Source organism: Oncorhynchus keta, chromosome 37 (genome assembly GCF_023373465.1).
Source record: "Oncorhynchus keta strain PuntledgeMale-10-30-2019 chromosome 37, Oket_V2, whole genome shotgun sequence".
NCBI classification, from domain to species: Eukaryota; Metazoa; Chordata; class Actinopteri; order Salmoniformes; family Salmonidae; genus Oncorhynchus; species Oncorhynchus keta.
In genome coordinates, this window is record NC_068457.1 from 10,514,750 (window position 1) to 10,536,193 (window position 21,444).

Sequence of the window (21,444 nt, forward strand, 5' to 3'; positions counted from 1 at the left end):
GGAGTACTCGGCCTCACACACTGTTTGAATAAAGGTAGTCTTCAGTTTCTGTTGAAAGTATAGAGGCAAGGCTAAAGTGAAGGCTGACTTCAGTGTTTGATACAAACAAATCGTTTCCTGAGTAGGAATGCACTGGCAAGACTACAGTCCTAAAGCCCACTCAGTACTCTGCATGACAGCGAGCATAACTCACTACCCTCGCCTCCTTTAAAAAGTTCACAGCTAATAATCTCTCATAAAAAACAAGATGAGAAATGGGACCAATTTGTCTTTCAAAAGGCCAACCTATCCACCACAAGGGTTAAGTCCCTTCCAATAAACCCGATTGTGATTCATTGGGCTGGAGAGAGAGAGAGTTAGAGCTGACATGGAAAAAGCCATGACTAGACGGTAAGGTAAAGTTTAAACAATGACCCGACCAACCAACCCACTCCACCCTGTGTTGCACACACACACTATGTCCACTACGCCAACATCTGTCCGCAATCACGGGTTTCTCAGAAGTAAATTAAATTGAGGATGACTATAAGACTGAAAGTGTGTGTGTGTGTGTGTGTGTGTGTGTGTGTGTGTGTGTGTGTGTGTGTGTGTGTGTGTGTGTGTGTGTGTGTGTGTGTGTGTGTGTGTGTGTGTGTGTGTGTGTGTGTGTGTGTGTGTGTGTGTGTGTGTGTTGGTCCAAACCTGGACTGAGTTTGAAGGATGAGCCTCTCACAGGTTTGGTACTTTAAGGTGGAGATAGTGTGTCCTTCATTTTCATCAGGTTTCATGCATCTATACAAGACCGTATTAGCTATTCGTTGAGAGGAACATTGCAAGGTCCACCACCGGGCAGAGAGAGTGCAATACTTAATGATTTACAGCATCAGAATGATGACAGATATCCTCTAAGCATATACTCATAATATATTCAATATTATGTACCGTGATACATTACTGTACCAATGAAAATAATGATGAGAATGCAGAGAGATGAAAGAACTTCACTGAGGAGAAGACTTGTATTTCCTTGTAGACTCTTTCTTTTCCTCTTCCACAGATCAAGTGCTTTGCTAGATATGGCTACTCAGATCTGAGTAAAGGGTAAGGGCCACTTCTGGATTTAATCCCTTCCTTTCTCTGTGAACCAGACAAACCCCGGACTTCTCCTCTCTGCTTCAAAGAGAGGTCAACACAAACAACCTGTCGCCAATGAAGCGATGCCAAATCACAACCTTCGGCAGCCATTTTGATTGGAGGTAAACTCCTGTAACTGTTCCCAGACCTGTGGGATAGTATCCGATTTAGCTCGGTTGTTGTTGTTTTTCCACTAGTGCTGCACCCTTATAAGTAGAGCACAAGTTGGTTGATTGCTGGACAGGGAGGTCATCCAACAGCTTGAGTTTTGACCTTCGAGCCAGTTGAGTCTTTTGAGGATCCAGTGCTTCAGTGTTTCGTAAAATGAAGTGCGAGAGCAGAGAAAGACATTATGCTCAATTCAAAACAACACCGTCCACACCAACTCGTCAGGCTAGACCCCAATACTGTCAGAAGGCGTCAGTATCAGGAAAACAGAAATGCTGTGAATATGAATAACCATGGTCAGTGATTTTCAGGTATACTTATAAATGGATTGTGTAGAATGGTCAGAGTGCCAAATTCCTCTGCCTCTGTTGTTGTAAATTGCCAACCTATCCTACAAAGGTTCTGTTTTTTACATCTAGGGGGCAGAATTCCTTGTTCTAATGTGCCTGTAATATCAATCATTAACTGCAGGGTGAGCAGAGGGGACCGGGGGCTTACCTTTACTTGAGGGTAGAGATTAGGTAGCGAAGGTACATTTCCCACCCACTTCATGCCTCAAATCTATTAAATCAGAGTATTGTATTAGACACCCTCCCTCAGCTAATTTGTCTTCCTGTTGTGCATCCTAAACTGTCCTTGGTTATGACACTCACAACCAAGTATATCTTAGTCCCTTCATGCCAACAAAATCTCTGTGAAGGCAGGTGACATATAAATGGCATTTTCTTTTGTTTTTCCTTAAAGCACATGAGCTTTCTGAAGCGCTATATCATGAACGCAGGTGCAGAAAGTTGTCGTAATTGAGAAGAATGCAAAATGACACAGCGCTCATTTCACTTTATGAAGCTGGTTATAGAACTAAATGCTACCCAGTAAAAGTTCAATGGGTAACATTTAAAACTGTTTTCAACAGATTTACTAGTGTATTAAAATCACCTCGGCGTGTCTTGTTAAAAACTATGGTAACAATCTTTGATTTGCCATCTAGAACTGGAAACGAACCACAGTTTCACCCTGTTCCCCCGCCAAACAATATAAACTCCTCTGAATTGTATAACTCTAAACGTGTAATTCTTTAATGAGCTCATGTTAAGAGTGCAATTTTGTTCATGTTGCATCTTTATTTCTTGACAGATAAAGCTTCTCTTCTTGTTGCTTCAACTGATGTGATAATTCTACCTCGATGACAACCATTTCATTTGTATCATGCTCCAGCTATTTGAACAGCGTTGAAATAAATCCCATTTCAGATTGAAGCAGAATTTCAGATCTAAACCCCATCGTGACAGTAATGCCACCGTGCTTCCAATGAATGTCAAAACAGAGATGGTTTCTATGAACTCCATTTGTTCTCGCGACAAACAGTCGTTTCCTAATTTTTAATTCAGACAATTTACACTCCCTCTGCAATCTACATCATTACAGTGCAACCGAGACAACTTCACCAACTAAGGTCTGTGTGTCGGTTTCCTGTATGTTATCCGGACAGATTCTCTTTATTGCAAGTAAAACTCTGATTTAACTGGATGTATTTTCAACCGTAAAAGTCATTTCATGGTGCCAGATGGTGGCATATCATAAATAGCTGCTTTACTTATCACTGGTTTGTTTATAAGCTCCAACAACAGTGGCTCTATGGTAACAAAATAGGTTTCCCCATGTGTTAATTTGTTCTTCACTGTGGCAGAGACCTTTCCCTCCAGTGGCTATGACAGGGATTTCCAATACTTGCCTGGATAGGACCATTTAATAGGCAGCTATGCCAAGTGATTTCTGGTGAGTGTTGTTAATAGGGGGGAGGGGGGGGACATATGCAAAAAAAAAACAGGCACAAAATAACCAATGGGTGTTAGTTCTGGATTTGCACTCAATTTAGCCTCTGTGTTTATATCCCTGTATTTCTCAACATACATTTGTCACAATTTATATTCAATTAAGCTTTAGGGCTACAGTAATGTTGACAGATTTCACGTGTTCAACGTTTCCATTAGAGTGTCAACCCCAATACATTGCTTCAGTTGACAATTGGGCAAATACTTTAGTCGATACGTGGAGCCACACGTAAACAACGGTTATGAAATCTGTTGGAACGCTAAGTCAATGCCAAAATACATTGTGATCGACTGATTAATCAACATGAACTAGAACAGAGAGACCTTTTGAACCCCAATCCTCTAGTCAGTGTTTACTGACAGGGTGTAAGAGTAAAGGGTATAGATTGAACTCCTACTTTTTGAAAGAAGTTCACTTGCAACCATGGCCTCGTATGGGAACCTACTTTGTGGAGTGTCAAGTGAGTGGATTTTACACATGACATTATCACTCCTCTCTGGCAGCCAAGTCAAAGCTGTCAGCTATTCTGTGGTGTGCTTTACTGTCCTTTCTGTGGCTGTTTGTTTTTACTGACACTGTTTCAATATGTGTGCTGCAGATAGTTCCTGCTCTGTGGTGAATATGGTCGGTCAGAGGTTTTGCACTCCCTGTCAGACAGCAACGCCTGGGCGACCCAACCAAACCCATCACAGTCTGGGGCGACAACCCCACTGCAACCTGAGTATAGAACAGATCAACAAGTTAGCAAACATTGGCCTCCCTGGCCCAGTCCACATGATCAGTGAGGCTCTATTTTTAATCCATCCTATTCTATGTGATTACAATCCTGTCTATTGTGTCTCATTGAAGTTGTTGAATATTTACCAGTAAGTCTCTATTGTCAGTGTTAATCATTCACTTCAGTTTCCCTCAGAATTGAATTATCCAATATTATCATGTGCTGGAAATACTGTCCTACTACTAGGATCCATTGGCCAAGCTATCACAGAGGAAAGAGGAGACGGAATAAAACAAGGCATTCTAGAGTAACTCTCCATAGTTTGCAAGTGTATTTAATGGATTGTGGTTTGGGGAGTTTCAAAAGCCCATGGACATAACAGGATATCTTTGTTGAAATCAACAACAAAAAACTCTTCAAGACAACCCTAGGCAACCATTACCACATTCATCACTTCAACCAGAAGCAATAAGTCATCTTTATGGGAAGAGTGTCTGAAAAGCTCCCAGCATCATAGAACCATGCTACAACCACAGTGTAACAGGGTTATGGTAGAGCCCTGTAGCCCAGGAATACCTGGCTATCTATTATCTACTACTGCATGGGAGAAAGGGGCTTTGGAAATGTCTGGTTGCCAAAGTTCACGCACTAACATCAAATGATCTGAAACAGTGTATATTAAACATGTTTTAATCTAGCATTCCAGTATGAAGTTAGAGGCCCAGGACAATAGCCAACATTTACATTGAAATTGGCTCTGAGCGCATTCTCCATGATATCAAAGGTTGCAAACGATTATGTAAGTACAATATGTACAGTTTGTCCTCGTTGTATATATCATAAACAACTCCACCATTAAAGGGGAAATCTGCCATTTCTAAACCAATTTTTCACATGTAAATTAATGATAGTGTAAATACCCATTGATTATTGAATAATGTACATTCTAACTACCTCTTGAGCTTAGTTCAACTGTCCTACCCCATCAGAACCCAAAATGTACGCTTGTTTTACTATATTGGTTGTAAACAATGTCATTAGAAACGTTCACTGTATAGCCTCAAAACATGAGTACAACTATAATTTTGATACGATGGATGCTAGGTCCTTGCAGCCATAGCTCTGCGCGTCTGCATATGCATTTCAGAGTGGATACATTTTTCTAGCCCCGTCCCTCGCATGTTTACGAAACAGTGGCGGGGTCGCGCTTTATTATTGTTTGAATCGTGATTGCCCCTTTAAATGTCTCTCTCTCTCTCTCTCTCTCTCTCTCTCTCTCTCTCTCTCTCTCTTCTGTGTTACATTTCCTGAAAGCGCTTTGCACCAATAGCGAGCAACCCCACTATACCTGCTGCGTGAGTTGTGGCGAACCAGCGCTCTGGATTGGTTCGAGTAGCAGAAAACGCAGCCATTACTTTCGCCCAACAAGAGGAGTGTACAGTATGTTAATGCATTAGGAATGACAGCTTAAAAAAAAAAGTACGGACGGACGGACGTACGGAGTCAAATTTATTCGGATCACGCAAGCCATTTGTAGCTGCTGTGCAGTTTGAAAAGTTTCCCCAAACTTTTGTATCAAAAAGCAATTTTGGATTTTGTTGGTCTGGTCAACCAAGAGGAATTAGTTTCTGTTCATATTTGGAGCGTCGACGTATGAGACGTTCTGTACATCGGCGGACTCCTTGTGGATATTTACATTATACTGAGCTGCATCTAGTCGCGGGTCTTCGAAAACGACCTGCGAGAATAAGAGGGACACGTATATGATAGTCTTATTCTATAGACTTTCTTAGGGAGAGATACATCATGTTGGGGAGTACGGCGCAGTACGCAGCTAAGAAACGGAAGAAGCCTGTTCAGAAAATGTAAGCAGCTCTGAATATAATTTTCAAGTTAAAAGATACGGCTACTTTGTGTAAAAGGAATGGTTACATTATCTTACAGGTCAACCAATGCTACTAATACAGGTTCTAACGATACAAAACAATGAACTAAATGTTTCATTTGAAGTTTATTCTACTATTATGTGAATATTAGACTTTGTGTAGTCTATCGTGTGGCACTTATTTTCACTATAGGCTATGGGTTCTGAGCTTCACTAAATCAAGTTACGCAAATAAGACCGATGTGCATGTTCACCACATTTTGTCATAATTTTATGGGTGAATGCATGACGGCATTTTTACGATACACACATTGCTTGACTTGTTATCTATCAATCTATAATTGATCATATTATATGAATAATATGCATATTATGATACTGGTTTTGTGTTTAAGTTGTGCGTAAAGTTGGTATAGCTCTGGGTATCTGCAGTGATTCTGCAGATGCAACGATACCAAACTGATTTAGCCTGATGTCTCGTTCCGAAACCATCTTCATTTGATTTTTTTAATCTATACAATCTGTATTTAAGTTATCAGTATTTTCCACAGCAACCTATTGTAAAATGCTTCCTCAAGTCTTTAGGGTTAGCTTAAGATTTCATTTTGGTGTGTAGTTATGGTCTGGCATGGAAATGGTAGTCTTGCATTAGTCATAATCAAGATGAAAATTGGAAATTGGGCCCAAATTTTGTAATCTGATGGTCCTGCGGTTTTTTCCAATCATGAGGACAAACTTTTTTAAATGTCTTAATTTTGTCCTCTGCAAATGACTAAATCACACACAAGGTTACACATTTATATTTTCTGGCAAAAAAAAAATCACTTGAACAAATCGTTTTTTAAAACGTTTTAATACATTGCACTACTCAGAACATTTTGGGCCCAAGATTCCAGCAAAAATCTCATTTTCGTTTATCTGACTTTCATTTATCTGCATGTCCAGCCCTTATATTTACATAAACAGTTGCATTCATGAGATGTCAATAAAAAGACAAGTTCCATCTAAGCACAAACCTGATTTATTTTTATTTTATTTTTATATGAATGCTGTAAGTACATCAATTGTTTACTCACTGGAAAATAATATCCAACTTGTCAGTGACAACTGTGTTTAGTTTGGAGTTTGTGTAAGCAACTACGTGAGCATACAGTGTTATAGACACATGTCCAGGGTTTTCCAATGATCTTATATACTGGAGAACCCCTTACCTTTTAATGACCCTTGTGTGGCTTTTACGCATCACAGAGCAAGAAAACGTGTGTGTTTGTGAGAGTCTTAGCGTTTCATAGAAAGCTTTTAATAGTTTGTAGCTCAAACCATTCGGACTCTACAGACATTTTGGTATAAAAGACACGCCCCCGGGCCCCTTCGGGTTCCGCCCTTGTCTCACAAACATCGCTCTAGTTCACCCCCCCCCTAATCAAACAGAGTAATGGTTGGTATTTACGGATGCAGAAGATATAGACGATTCCAATAGTACAGGAAGACTAGCTCAGACACACAATGTTTAAGTCCGAAACTCGCCTCAGGGAGTTAATAAGTATGAGTAATTGATTAGTACCTGATTAGCAACAGCAGGTATTTTGCTCCACTTCTTTAAAAAAAAGTGTTTTCTTCCTCCAATCTCCACACTTTCTATATCAGCCCTGTATGGAAACGTTCTCTTTTCATTGCTCTCGCCCTCTATCAGATTTCCAGAAGGTTGGAACAATGGCACAGGGTAACTTGTTGGCCTTTTAAAAAGAGAAGATTGATGGTATAACTACCTACAGCAGGAGACAGTGTCTGCAGTTCTATAATGTCCAATAGAGTGAGCTTTTTCTACCTCCACAATGATATCATTGTGTGGCTGCTGTGTTGCGGACCAGGCGTAGGCTGCCTCTCAAACGGCACTCAATTCCATATATAGTGCACTACTTTTGACGAGGACTCATAGGGCTCTCTGGTCAAATGTAGTGCACTATATACGGAATAGGATGTCGTTTGGGACGCATCGCTAGTGTTTTAGTAGATATCGCTTTGAGTATGATACTCAGTCAGCCACTCTTACTAGGTCACTGACTTTTAGTTGGTGAGTTTTCCACTAGGAAAAATCCCTTTTGGAACAGAATGACTCTTTGTCGTTCCTTTGTGAATCAAATGAGAGTGATCCAACTATTCAGCAAACATTTCACATTATCTAAGAGACTTATAGACAGACAAACAGATAGGCAGGCAGGCATGGAAACAGACACACAAAGACAGACAGACAGACAGACACACACACAGACAGACATGTTAGACCCTGAATCTCCAGTCCACACCAGACCCTCGGCCACCTCTCCTCTCCTGGCCTGCCACTTGTCAGTGGCGTCACACGGCTACGTTAACTGTGACAGACCTCACCAGAAGCTCAATACGGGAACACTTGACCCAATGAGCCAGAAGTGACTCGTGCTATTTTTGGCAGCAAGTTTGTCAATGGATGAATATGACTTTGATGGTGATGACCATGGAGGGGGCATGCATTCGCATTCCCACATTTTAAAGCTTTACTTTAAAGGGACCCTTATTCCCCATCCGCCTGTGTGGCTTCTACCTTCACCATCCCTTCACAGACAGTGTCCTGACTGTTTGGAAAGAATGTTAGACAGTATTTTCCTTGTCTTTTTTTTCTTCTTCACCTAAACAATTTGGAAAGAATGTTAGACAGTTTTGATGTACTCGTTATTTTCGACGTAGAACCTCATCTTATTCAGGGGTTGTTGTTGCACTGACTCAGACAAAGTACCTTTGTTTGGGAGTCTGGGAAAGCAGTCTTGCAATAAGATGGTAAAGCTCTGCCAAGATAGATAACATAACACTACACATCCATTGTTTTAAGTATTGGACCTGCAGTATGAGTAATGGTGAGTTGGGCAAGACGAACGCTGCAGGTTGAGCCATCTGAGTTTAACTCCAGTCTTGTTTTGTTGAGGTGGACCAGAGACAGATCGAGTTATACTGGAGGTTATCAGGGTGGGAATGACCTTACCAGAGCCGGGCTCAAATAGCGTTTGTGCACTTTCAAATATGTTAGCTTCCCTTGGTTGAGCTTGCCTCGCGCAAAAGAACCAATAGAATAGGCCCAAAAGGGAGAGAAAAAAAACTACACATCTGTCACCCCGTACAAGTCAAATGTTGAAAGTATTTGACGGGAACAAATACTATTTGAATCCAGGCCTGGGCCCCGGTGTTTCCAAACGTGCACAGGCCTCTCGTGTCATGTATCGGTTACAACACTCAAAATCAGATTACCCAGATCTGGTTACTCTATCGCGCCTCCTCTGTTCAGCCATCAGGTTGACCTTTGGAAGACTGGCCTGTTTTCTATTTTGGTTCAGATCTCGGCCGTCTGGTTTGAACTGTTTATGGAAAGGTTGGCCATTTTAATTATGTGAGCCAAAATGCTACAAGAAGCTAGCACTTATGTTATTATAAATACATAAGTATGTAAACATCACCGTGTGGTCCTTGCAGTGAATAAGAATACACTACTGTAACATTGAACTACGTGCAACCCGTATCAAAACATGCTAATGTCACTTGGAATTTGTCATTAACTTGTGATAACACCTGTGCTACAACAAAGAAGGTTACCTCCGTCTGCGTGAGGAATCCAAGATGGAGTCCAACTGACGGCGGACGGACAGAGACGGTCTGAAAGAAGGGCCTATTGTCCCCATGGCCAGTCTCTGGTGTCGTCACTTTCCCTTGTTTTCGAGGATTGTGTAATTTGGTTCCAAACCTCTGGCTTGAGTTACTGTTGGAATTCCTTCGGGTAAGCCCTTGGTGGTGAAAATACAGCGTTGGGTTACAACAGACCTCCATTTGACAACAATGGCTTGGTTTCTCAAGACAAGGTTCTCCCGAACATTGAACCAGGAAATTCTGAAGTGGGAGAGGTTGTTGGTTTTAAGGATTGGTAAGAGTAGACAATGACACACTGTGTTAACAACATTATCATCATCTATGTCTATGACAGTTCATTTTCAAGAAAATATTTCACATAGTTTTTCTTGGAATAGATGTTTATGATGTACAGTATACTTGACACACAACACTAATATTGCCTTGCTTATCAAATGCCTAAAACAACTCTGATAATCTCTTGGACTTAAGGCCTTTTGTAGTTAGTTGAACATTATAATGGATTAATTATGCTATTTGACAGTTTACAAAGAGAGTTAAGTACGTTTATTAGGAATATGCCAGAGAGTATAGTAGCTGTGACCCAAAGGTGCATGGTGAGACTTACTCTAAGACAAACACCTGGGAAACAGTGGCCTGTATTTGTGAGCAGTCAGGATGATGTCATACTGCACCAATGACCTGGTTCTTTACTTGAAGTTGAGAATCACATCTGTTTCAGCTACTCTTCAACTATCAAAGGGGACCGAGTCTCTGTTTGTATCTGAAATGACACCGTATTCCTTATAGTTCACTACTTTTGATGCTATAGGGCCGGGATGTCAAACAAATGTACCACGCGGGGCGCATTCGATCTTCACCGAGGTCCGGAGGGCCGCAGTTCAAACGTAACTTTTCATTTAAAATTTTAACTTGTCCTCTATCTATCGCTTTCTGGAATGTTCGATGCTTATTGACTGTCAAGCTTCATTTCGATGACTGTTAGCTAGCTGGACAGAGTGAAGAGACTATACTGTATATACTGAGCAAAAATATAAACGCAACATATAATGTGTTGGTCCCATGTTTAATGAAATAAAAGATCCCAGAAATTGTCCCTATGCACAAAAAGCACAAATTTGTTTATATCCCTGTTGGTGAGGATTTCTCCTTTGCCAAGATAATCCATCCACCTGACAAGTGTGGCATATCAAGAAGGTGATTCAACAGCATGATCATTACACAGGTGCACCTTGTGCAGGGGACAATAAAAGGCCACTTAAATGTGCAGTTTTGTCACACAACACAATGCCACAGATGTCTCAAGTTTTGAGGGAGCGTGCAATTGGCATGCTGACTACAGGAATGTTCACCAAAGCTGTTAACAGATCATTTAATGTTAATTTCTCGAACATAAGTCGCCTCCAACGTTTAAAAAAAATTGTCAGTATATCCAAATGGCCTTACAACCGCAGACCACATGTAACCACGCCAACGCCGAACCTCCATATCTAGCTTCTTCACCTGCAGGATCGTCTGAGACCAGACACCAGGACAGCTGATGAAACTGAGGAGTATATATGTCTGTAATAAATCCCTTTTGTGGGAAAAAAAATATTATGATTGGCTGCGCTCCTGCCCAGTCATGTGAAATCCATAGATTAGGGCCTAGTTAATTAATTTAAATAGACTGATTTCCTTTTATGAACTGTAGCTCAGTAAAATCGTCAAAGTTGTTGCATGTTGCGTTTATATTTTTGTTCAGTATATAGAGTTGAAGTCGGAAGTTTACATACACCTTAGCCAAATACATTTAAACTCAGTTTTTCACAATTCCTGACATTTAATCCCAGTACAAATTCCCTGTCTTAGGTCAGTTAGGATCACCACTTTATTTTAAGAATGTGAAGTGTCAGAATAATAGTAAAGATAATGATTTATTTAAGCTTTTATTTCTTTCTTCACATTCCCAGTGGGTCAGACGTTTACAAACACTCAATTAGTATTTGGTAGCACTGCCTTTAAATTGTTTAACTTGAGTCAAACGTTCCGGGAAACCTTCCACAAGCTTCCCACAATTAGTTGGGTGAATTTTGTCCCATTCCTCCTGACAGAGCTGGTGTAACTGAGTCAGGTTTGTAGGCTTCCTTGCTCACACACATTTTTTCAGTTCTTCCCACAAATTGTCTCTCGGATTGAGGGTAGGGCTTTGTGATGGCCACTCCAATACCTTGGCTTTGTTGTCCTTAAGCCATCTTGCCACAACTTTGGAAGTATGCTTGGAGTCATTGTCCATTTGCGACCAAGCTTTAACTGATGTCTTGAGATTTTGCTTCAACATATCCAGAATGATTTTCCTTCCTCATGATGCCATGTATTTTGTGAAGTGCACCAATCCCTCCTGCAGCAAATCACCCCCACAACATGATGTTGCCACCCCCATGCTTCACGGTTTGGATGGTGTTCTTCGGCTTGCAAGCCTCCCCCTTTTTTCTCCAAACATAACGATGTGGCCAAACAGTTCTATTTTTGTTTCATCAGACCAGTTGCAAACTGAAGCCTGGCTTTTATAGGGCGGTTTTGGAACAGTGGCTTCTTCCTTGCTGAGCGGCCTTTCAGGTTGTGTCGATATTGGACTCGTTTTACTGTGGATATAGATACTTTTGTACCTATTTCCTCCAGCATCTTCACAAGGTCCTTTGCTGTTGTTCTGGGATTGATTTGCACATTTTGCACCGAAGTATGTTCATCTCTAGGAGACAAAAAAACGTCTCCTTCCTGAGTGGTATGATGGCTGCGTGGTCCTAGTGTTTATACATGTGTACTACTGTTTGTACAGATGAACGTGGTACCTTCAGGCGTTTGGAAATTGCTTCCAAGGATGAACCAGACTTGTGGAGGTCTACAATTTATTTTCTGAGGTCTTGGCTTATTTCTTTTGATTTTTCCATAATGTCAAGCATAGAGGCACTAAGTTTGAAGGTAGGCCTTGAAATACATCCACAGGTACACCTCCAATTGACTCAAATTATGTCAATTAGCCTATCAGAAGCTTCTAAAGCCATGACATAATTTTCTGGAATTTTCCAAGCTGTTTAAAGACACAGTCAACTTCTGACCCACTTGAATTGTGATACAGTGAATTAAATGTGAAATAATCTGTCTGTTAACAATTGTTGGAAAAATGACTTGTGTCATGCACAAAGTAGATGTCCTAACCGACTTGCCAAACTATGTTTGTTGACAATACATTTCATGGAGTTGCTGAAAATGAGTTTTAATGACTCCAGCCTAAGTGTATGTAAACTTCCAACTTCAACAGTATATTTCTTTACTCAAAATGCCCTTTGGCCTTGAGTTTGACACGTGCTATAGGGAAAAGGGGGCCATTTTGCGCGTTTGCAGACTTGAGACATCTCTCTAAAAGACAATTGTTCTTGGAGGTTTTTGGGTGTGGATCACATTTAATTTCCTGAAGTGGCCCTACGTATGATTTTTAACAGCCAGAGATTCTTCTTTAGCGCCAGAATTCACTTCAACACCAACCCAACAGTGGACCGGGGAATACCCTAACCCGAATAGCACACAGCTAAAATCAGAGTAGATCCAACCTCATTAAGGACTAAATTGATCAGGCATTTTCACATTACAATCAAATGAAATTGGATTCCATGTAAGACTTGCACTACTAATCCATTCTCTTCTTGACCAAAATATTTCTTACAAGGTGGTTTCATCATCACCAGAGAAACCAGGCTGTGTAGCAGAGACCGGGGCTGCTTGTCACACATTCTACTCGTGTGTAATTCTCAGCACCAGTCTGTCTTAGAAGACTCGTTTCAACAATAATAGAAAGACAAAGGTCTTGGGTTGAAACGGGGACCATAAAAAACCCTGCATCAATTTCAACCCCCCCCCCCCCCCCCACCATCATCGAACGTTAACTTATTTTCCTCTCTTCTTTCAGTCCTAAACCCCCTCCTACAGATGGCATCAAGTCGAACCCGTCAAAGCGCCACAGGGACCGGCTGAACGGAGAGCTGGACAAGTTGACCGGGCTGTTGCCGTTCTCAGAGGATGTGCGTGCGAGGCTGGACAAGCTGTCTGTGCTCCGGCTCAGTGTGGGATACCTCAAGGTCAAGAGCTTCTTCAACGGTGAGTGTCCCACACTCTGACTCATAGATAAACCAACAACGTTGGCCGCCTCATAGGCCACATCGTGGCTAGCTCTTACAGCAGAGGTGAAGACTGTTAGATTGAGGTGTCATTTTTGGTTTGAGGCTTCTTTTTCTCCCTTCTATTCGCCTCGCTTCTCAACTCTGACTACTTGTCTTCCACTCGCTGTCTCTTTCTGCATCTCTCTCTCTCTCCTCTATTTCTCTCAGGAAACGGTCCATATCTGTGTTGCCGTGGTAATTGCACTTTGAGTCTGAGGCCGAGTGTTGAGTAGAGGACAGACAGAAATATGGTACCTCAGAGTGTCACATGGCCAGACGCAAGCTTCCTTTTCCTGTCGAGCGGCAACACATGTTGTAAATATCATCACACACCCCCGTCCCCCCACCGCCTGGCCCCTCTTAACTTTCCGGCCCCTCTTAACTCCCAAAACAGCAGAGATGTTAGCTAGCATTGCACACACTCGTGCGCACTCATGCACGCCCACGCACACACATACACACACCAGGCAGGTTGACTGTCCTGCTAGTGTTTCTGCCCCACACAACGTTTCCTCACATTGTTCCCGCTCTGTCCAAAATAGCATCAATTAGAAGCAGACTGCAGCTTCGTCGCAAGCCAGGCCATGACAGGAGCTAACAGACACTCGGAAAGAACAGACCACTTTTATTTTTAGTCTGGGGCATCCACCGACGTAGTTGTTAGCTATAAACACTCTGCAACAACAACAAAGACAAATCAGGCAAGGTCCTTTGCATATTGTATGTTTTGGACATAACTTCCTTGGCAACCAAAGGTGTTAATTGTAATGAATGGAGACATGCGTTTATTGAGTCACTAAGTAAACGTTGCCAGGGCGATGGCCGTACACAGTGTGAGTAGTCATGAGCTGCAAGCCCCAAAGCGGTTAGGAGATCCCGTTTTGTTTCCATCCTTTTTTTTACACCACAACAACACACACAACAGCAAGAGCAGCAGAGCCTCCCTCTCTCCCTCCCTCCCTCTCTCTCTCTCTCTCTCTCTCTCTCTCTCTCTCTCTCTCTCCTCTCTCCCTCCCTCTCTCTCTCTCTCCTCTCCCTCCCTCCCTCTCTCTCCCTCTCTCCCTCCGTCTCTCTCTCCTCTCCCTCCCTCCCTCCCTCTCTCCCCTCTCTCTCTCTCCCTCTCCCTCTCCCTCCCTCCCTCTCCCTCTCTCTCTCTCTCTCTCTCTCTCTCTCTCTCTCTCTCTCTCTCTCTCTCTCTCCGCCCTCTCTCTCTCTCTCTCTCTCTCTCTCTCTCTCTCTCTCTCTCTCTCTCTCTCTCTCTCTCTCTCTCTCTCTCCCTCTCTCTTTCTCTTATGGAGCAACAGAGAGGGTCAGAAGGACATAGAGGGTGTGTGGAGGGAGTTGGAAGTCAGGCCTTGAACTCCACCCACAGAACTACTTCCTGTGCAACCCCTTACCCTTCTTTCCTTCTTCTGTTCCCTCCCATACTTCTTCCTCATCGGCCTGTGTGAAGTTCGCAAAATCCCCCTCCCCAAACAAATGCAACAGGATCCAAGTAGAATGGTGTACTGTGCTAGCACGGCATGGTCCGGAAATGGATTGTCATATACAGTATATTAGCATTTTTACATTATTAGTTGCTATTAAATATACTAGGACTAGTTCAGCCCTTTGGTCATCCTCAAACATGCTGTGGCGGTCACAGCCCTTTGGTCATCCTCAAACATGCTGTGGTGGTCACTGCCCTTTGGTCATCCTCAAACATGCTGTGGTGGTCACAGCCCTTTGGTCATCCTCAAACATGCTGTGGTGGTCACAGCCCTTTGGTCATCCTCAAACATGCTGTGGTGGTCACAGCCCTTTGGTCATCCTCAAACATGCTGTGGTGGTCACAGCCCTTTGGTCATCCTCAAACATGCTGTGGCAGTCACAGCCCTTTGGTCATCCTCAAACATGCTGTGGCGGTCACAGCCCTTTGGTCATCCTCAAACATGCTGTGGTGGTCACAGCCCTTTGGTCATCCTCAAACATGCTGTGGTGGTCACAGCCCTTTGGTCATCCTCAAACATGCTGTGGTGGTCACTGCCCTTTGGTCATAATCAAACATGCTGTGGTGGTCACTGCCCTTTGGTCATCATCAAACATGCTGTGGTGGTCACAGCCCTTTGGTCATCCTCAAACATGCTGTGGTGGTCACAGCCCTTTGGTCATCCTCAAACATGCTGTGGTGGTCACTGCCCTTTGGTCATCCTCAAACATGCTGTGGTGGTCACTGCCCTTTGGTCATCCTCAAACATGCTGTGGCGGTCACAGCCCTTTGGTCATCCTCAAACATGCTGTGGTGGTCACTGCCCTTTGGTCATCCTCAAACATGCTGTGGTGGTCACAGCCCTTTGGTCATCCTCAAACATGCTGTGGTGGTCACTGCCCTTTGGTCATCCTCAAACATGCTGTGGTGGTCACAGCCCTTTGGTCATCCTCAAACATGCTGTGGTGGTCACAGCCCTTTGGTCATCCTCAAACATGCTGTGGTGGTCACTGCCCTTTGGTCATCCTCAAACATGCTGTGGTGGTCAACTCCACTTGCCCGCTTTTAATTTCGGACCATAAAACGCTTTGGTCAGGCCTGAGCTATGCAGATGTATGGAGAGCTCAGAGTGGGTTGAAGTGGCTGGATTCTTGGCTCAGGAGAAAGAGACCTCTGTACTCTGAGGTTCCAAGCTTGCTTGCCCCTCGCCTCAATCATAGACCACTAAAGGACGACGGGAAGGAGGCCGGCCTCGGGCCGTAAGGCGTGGCGATCGATGAGAAAAACCCTAGGGTTGGGTCCCACGCCTCCCACGCGGCGCTCCACATAAGCAGCACATTGTGCCTTCCCCATGATCGTCAACCTACTGGCCCACCAGACCCCAGTTTGCTCTCTCTCCCTCTCTGCTGAAAGTACTGTGTTTTAATCTCCCCTGTGTGTCGGCTCTCTGCCCCACTGCTACATAATCTATCTGTCGTCTGACCAATTTGGTTATCTTTAGTGTGTGACCTCAGAGTTCAGAGTGGAAGTGTCAATCAACCATTTCCACACTTGATATCTCTCAAGTATCTTCTGATTGGGAACGAATCAGAAGGTGCACGACCTCACTAAACATCACTAATAGTTGCAATATTATTCCCGTATGAACAAAGTCTACACATGGGGAATGGCAGTGAAGGTTAAAAAGATTTGTGTGGCTGAGCTCACCATGCATTCACTACTGCAATATGAACAGTGGTCTTTCAAGGCCTTCTTCGTACCACGTGGTTCCTATCTCTGTGTTGGACTTGGCCGACACTGTGAAGTAAGGGAGTGTCAGTGAGTGTCAGTGGTAGTGTGGGAACGGAGGTTTGACACTGTACGACTCTGAACTGGGGTCAGTGAAGTTGAAAGATCACCACCCTGAATCCATGTGACTCTGCGGTGAGACAACAGGCAGACTCTGTAGCAGTGGGACCCATGCGGAGTGCAGAAACCCGGGGGAGATAAATACTGTGTGTGTGTGTGTGCGTGTGTGTGTGTGTGCGCGCGTGTGTGTGTGTGCGTGCGCGCGTGTGTGTCCGTGTGTCCTTGTGTTACTGTCAGCAGACAGGGAGAATGCATCCAAAGATCTAGTGGGATCTTTGGTTCCTAACAGTCGTCTGCATTGATGAAGATCAACATTTCATCCAGAAAAGAACTCTGAGACCGTCCTGATTGTCGACTAAAAAAATACACTGAAGCACCGCTTCACCTTCATCAGTCACGATAGGCTTGTGTGAAGCTCCATCGGTCAACCACCCCACAACACCCACGCACACAACGCACACATCCATCTTTCCACCTCCTCCCTGTCTCTGCTTAGCACTGGTCTTTGTCTCTGTGAAGCCTGTTTATCGCCTCGGGGATCTGAGGCTGCCTGCCTGCTGGGCGCGGAGGGCTGGAGGGGCAGGTCTGGGGAGGGGAGCTCTGGAACATTGCTGGCTGGCTGCACAACCACAACATGAGGGACTGCTGTCGGAGTCTGCTGTGTTTGCCTAGTGACGGATCCGACGTCTAGATTATTGGTAGGCCTAACCCCTGTCACGTTCTAGCTCTACATATCAGAGCAGTGTTCAAAGAAACGATGAATAGGCCATGTCCCATTAGAACTGAAATATACCTGTCGTGTTCTTCATGCTCCGGTGGAGCATAGTACTAGTACTACTGACATGTCAGATTCAACTCATAATGAAGAGCCTGCTCATTTTGTATTTCAGTTGAATTTGTGTTGGTGCTGGACTTGAACAAAAGCCTGCACACCTTGGGGGTTCCAAGGAAACAGGTTCGAAGAACACTCCTCCATTATGTACACCTCCCAACTTTATCTCCACTAGTGATGCCGTTACCCCCCTGTATCCTGTCAAGGGCCTCTGTGTTGATTTCACACACCTTCCCCCACCCCCTTCCATGGCTTTCCCAGATGTTTTTCCAGTGTTGGGATTTTTCTTTGGGGAATATGGAGGAGTGCAGGTCGGGTCGCTAGCATGCCCCAACAGACGCAGGCTGTAAAACATGATAAACAAGCTACTGAGACAGTCACCTTTGACCTCTTCCATGCTAACCAATCTCACATTCTCCTGGGGTCATGGTAAGGTTATACTGAGGTTGTAATAAGGTTGGACTATGGCAACTGTGCTTCATTTCACTTCCTGTGTGACATACATTTTGGTCTTATTTGTTATTATTCCAAACAGAAATCTTCTTTGAATGGATCTCTTTCAGTTGCTCTTCTTTGTTATGAAGTGTTGACAGAGTGAGACTTGAGTGTTGTGGGTGTTACTGTTGGTGACATAGATACAACACAGGGTTGGATTCAACATTAGTGCATGGGCAGGTCAAACAAAACGTAGAGTGACAGGGCTGCCATTTTGCTGAGAAACCAAATGCTCCCGCTGAGATGAAACACGCACTAAACGCTTAATCCTAAAACCAAACAGAACATCATTGACCAATGTTTGGATAATACAGCTTTTATTAATCGGTACAGAGAGAAATCATGGCACAGATTCAGTATTCACATAGTTACGTCACAGACCCAGGTTAGAGAAATCTGTGTTTACATGTTCATACACTCAAATGACTGTAATGCACGTGTCGTCTCAACATTGACCTTGTATCCCTGTCACGGCGGTCATTGGAAGGCGACCAAAGTGCAGCGTGGTGAGCGTACATTTCTCTTTTTACTTCAAATGTCTCCCAACAAAACAAGAAACAAACCACAACCGTGAAGCTTACAGGGCTATAGTGCCACTAACAAAGATAACTATCATACTTAGGGGGCTACCTAATTATGATTCCCAATCAGAGACAACGATAGACTGCTGTCCCTGATTGAGAAACACACCCGGCCAACACATAGAAACACAAATCATAGAAATAAAGGACATAGAATGCCCACCCAAATCACACCCTGACCAAACCAAAAGAGACATAAAAAAGGCTCTCTAAGGTCAGGGCGTGACAATCCCTTTGTTGATTTTGAAGTCATCCAGTCATAAATAGCTGCCTGAAGGGTGGATGCAATTTGTAAAGTGCATGATCACACACCAATTCAATTTGCATTGTTGTTACCATTCTTATAGTCTGTCTATGTCCCGCCATTGTAACTACAGTGAGTAAGTGGGGTTAGTGAACGGGATGGTGTCTGGACATGTTCAGCTGGGTAATGTTTGACATTGTAGACACATTGACACACACACACACACACACACACACACACACACACACACACACACACACACACACACACACACACACACACACACACACACACACACACACACACACACACACACACACACACACACACACACACACACACACACACACACACACACATAAATACAAACACTGCTCCAGGACATAACATGATGAAATGGAGGGAGAAGAAGTCACAGAGACAGAGAGGAATGTCCCCTGTCACCATTAGCAGTGACCTCTAACCCCTGTCCTCCCAGAACAATCTCACAGGCTCTGGCAGGCTCAAGGTTTTGACATGTTGTTGTTGACTACCTAGACACCAGGTTTTCCCAAACTCAGTCCTGGGCCCAAAACGTGCACCCATGGCGGGTGCCTGTTTGAGAGGGATAACAGTCACCGCTAGTCTAACTCTATTACCGAATAAGACCCAAGTCTTAGGACTGACAGTGTGTTTTGGTGAGTCTTTGTGCTGAGTTTTACCTTAGATGACTAGTACTGTCTCTGTCACTCCCTCCTACCTCTCTCTTTCTCATTCATTTTCTCACCCCTTTTTCCTTCCACTCACCCCCGTGACCTGTTCTTTACTGAGCAGAGTATGAGAAGCAGAGCAATACGTGAAGCATTATAGTGGGATTTATATAACCGATTCAGGCAACAGTAAGATGCACCATTCTTTTTCAGGTGAGCAAATATCCCGGGACATTTGACAACGACAAAGCTGTTGTGTGAATCACACTAGCATAGTGGTTTCTGAGCCTCTAATGTCACAACCTGACTAAAACATGAGTCACTCTGTCACAGTTGAAGTTGTTTTTTGTTTTTTTTAAAGGACCAGACTAGTCAACATGAGTCCTTTCACTATGACACATAGTTATAGTGGCGTAGAAATGACACCGGGGGCACTGCAATAAGAATAACAACAATGGTGATTATTTAACCACAGTGATATTACCGACTTCCACCCACTTAACACAACGACGTCAAGACTGGCTTGTGATTTACAGATCAGTACACACTGAGGAAACCAACAAAACAAGGCATATAAGACATAAAAGCCCAACTTTAACGACATGCTCCTTTCCTTCTTTTTCTCACTACTATAGCCGTTTCCTTCCCTCCGTTTCCTTCCCTCCGTTTCCTTCCCTCCGTTTTCTTGGGACTCGGTGGGTCTTTAGCGGGTGCTCGGGCGTGTTCCTACTTGAGCGGCTAGCCGCTTGCTGCTGTGTTTTGACTGGGGTTGCGCTTCAGAGGGCAAGCCAATAGTCGTGGCCCTGTGCTAGCTGAGAGGGCTAAGATGGAGTCCTGCGTTGGGTGGGTTGGGTGTACCCGGAAAAATCGAGCTTTTTTTAAACAATTTTAAGTTCCAACTTATTGAGCAGTGCCCTCTCTGTAATGGCTATCAAACACAAGGCCAAACATTTGGTACATGTACAATATCTGTGTCTGGTTAGCGTGAGCTCCTCTACTTTCCAGATGGTTTCAAGGTCCTGTGTTTGAGTTATGATCATGTTACATTGCAGGCAAAGTGCTAAGACTGAGGAATCTGCCACATGCCTACTAAACCGTATCACAAGCCCAGCAGATTCCTCCAGTTATACCAACTGCTAGCTAGCACTGAAACACTAGCCCTGTACTGTATTTGAACTAAAATATCACTGGGGTCTCTACCCATATTTGGGATTGGATTTGACAAGAAATGTCTATCTTAAAATGCCCCCAAAAAAGAGTTATGCACTCTGGGGCATTGATTGCTACAATCTCCACATATAATTTTTTTGAGTAAAAGGTGGTCAGAGATAAGTAAAGAGTTACTGTTAGGGTTACTGTTAGGGTTAAGGTGTGCATTGAACCAATCACAGAGGTTGAGTGGTTCGTACAACCAATCACAGGATGGTCACAGGGGTCATAAGGTCAGCAGCAGTCGAGTAAGACTGTCTCAATCAGGCCAGGTTAATGGTCACCATGCAGGACAGGTTGAGACGGGCCCTAATGACCTACAGCTTCCAATCTCATGTTCTTCGTAGAGCTCAAGCCCTTTTCGTGTGTGTGTGTGTGTGTGTGTGTGTGTGTGTGTGTGTGTGTGTGTGTGTGTGTGTGTGTGTGTGTGTGTGTGTGTGTGTGTGTGTGTGTGTGTGTGTGTGTGTGTGTGTGTGTGTGTGTGTGTGTGTGT

The 21,444-nt window shown here is 43.6% G+C and overlaps 1 protein-coding gene across 1 annotated transcript in view; it reads left to right on the forward strand.

The window, feature by feature from the left end:
• Positions 1-5,228: 5,228 nt before the first annotated feature.
• The window catches only part of LOC118369981 (aryl hydrocarbon receptor-like), an 81,995-nt gene continuing 65,779 nt past the window's right edge, over positions 5,229-21,444 (forward strand). Inside the window, exons 1-2 of the mRNA XM_052499103.1 lie at positions 5,229-5,697; positions 13,336-13,523. Coding sequence (XP_052355063.1) covers positions 5,639-5,697; positions 13,336-13,523 — 247 coding nt within the window. The 5' untranslated portion in view covers positions 5,229-5,638. The remainder of the gene's footprint in view (positions 5,698-13,335; positions 13,524-21,444) is intronic.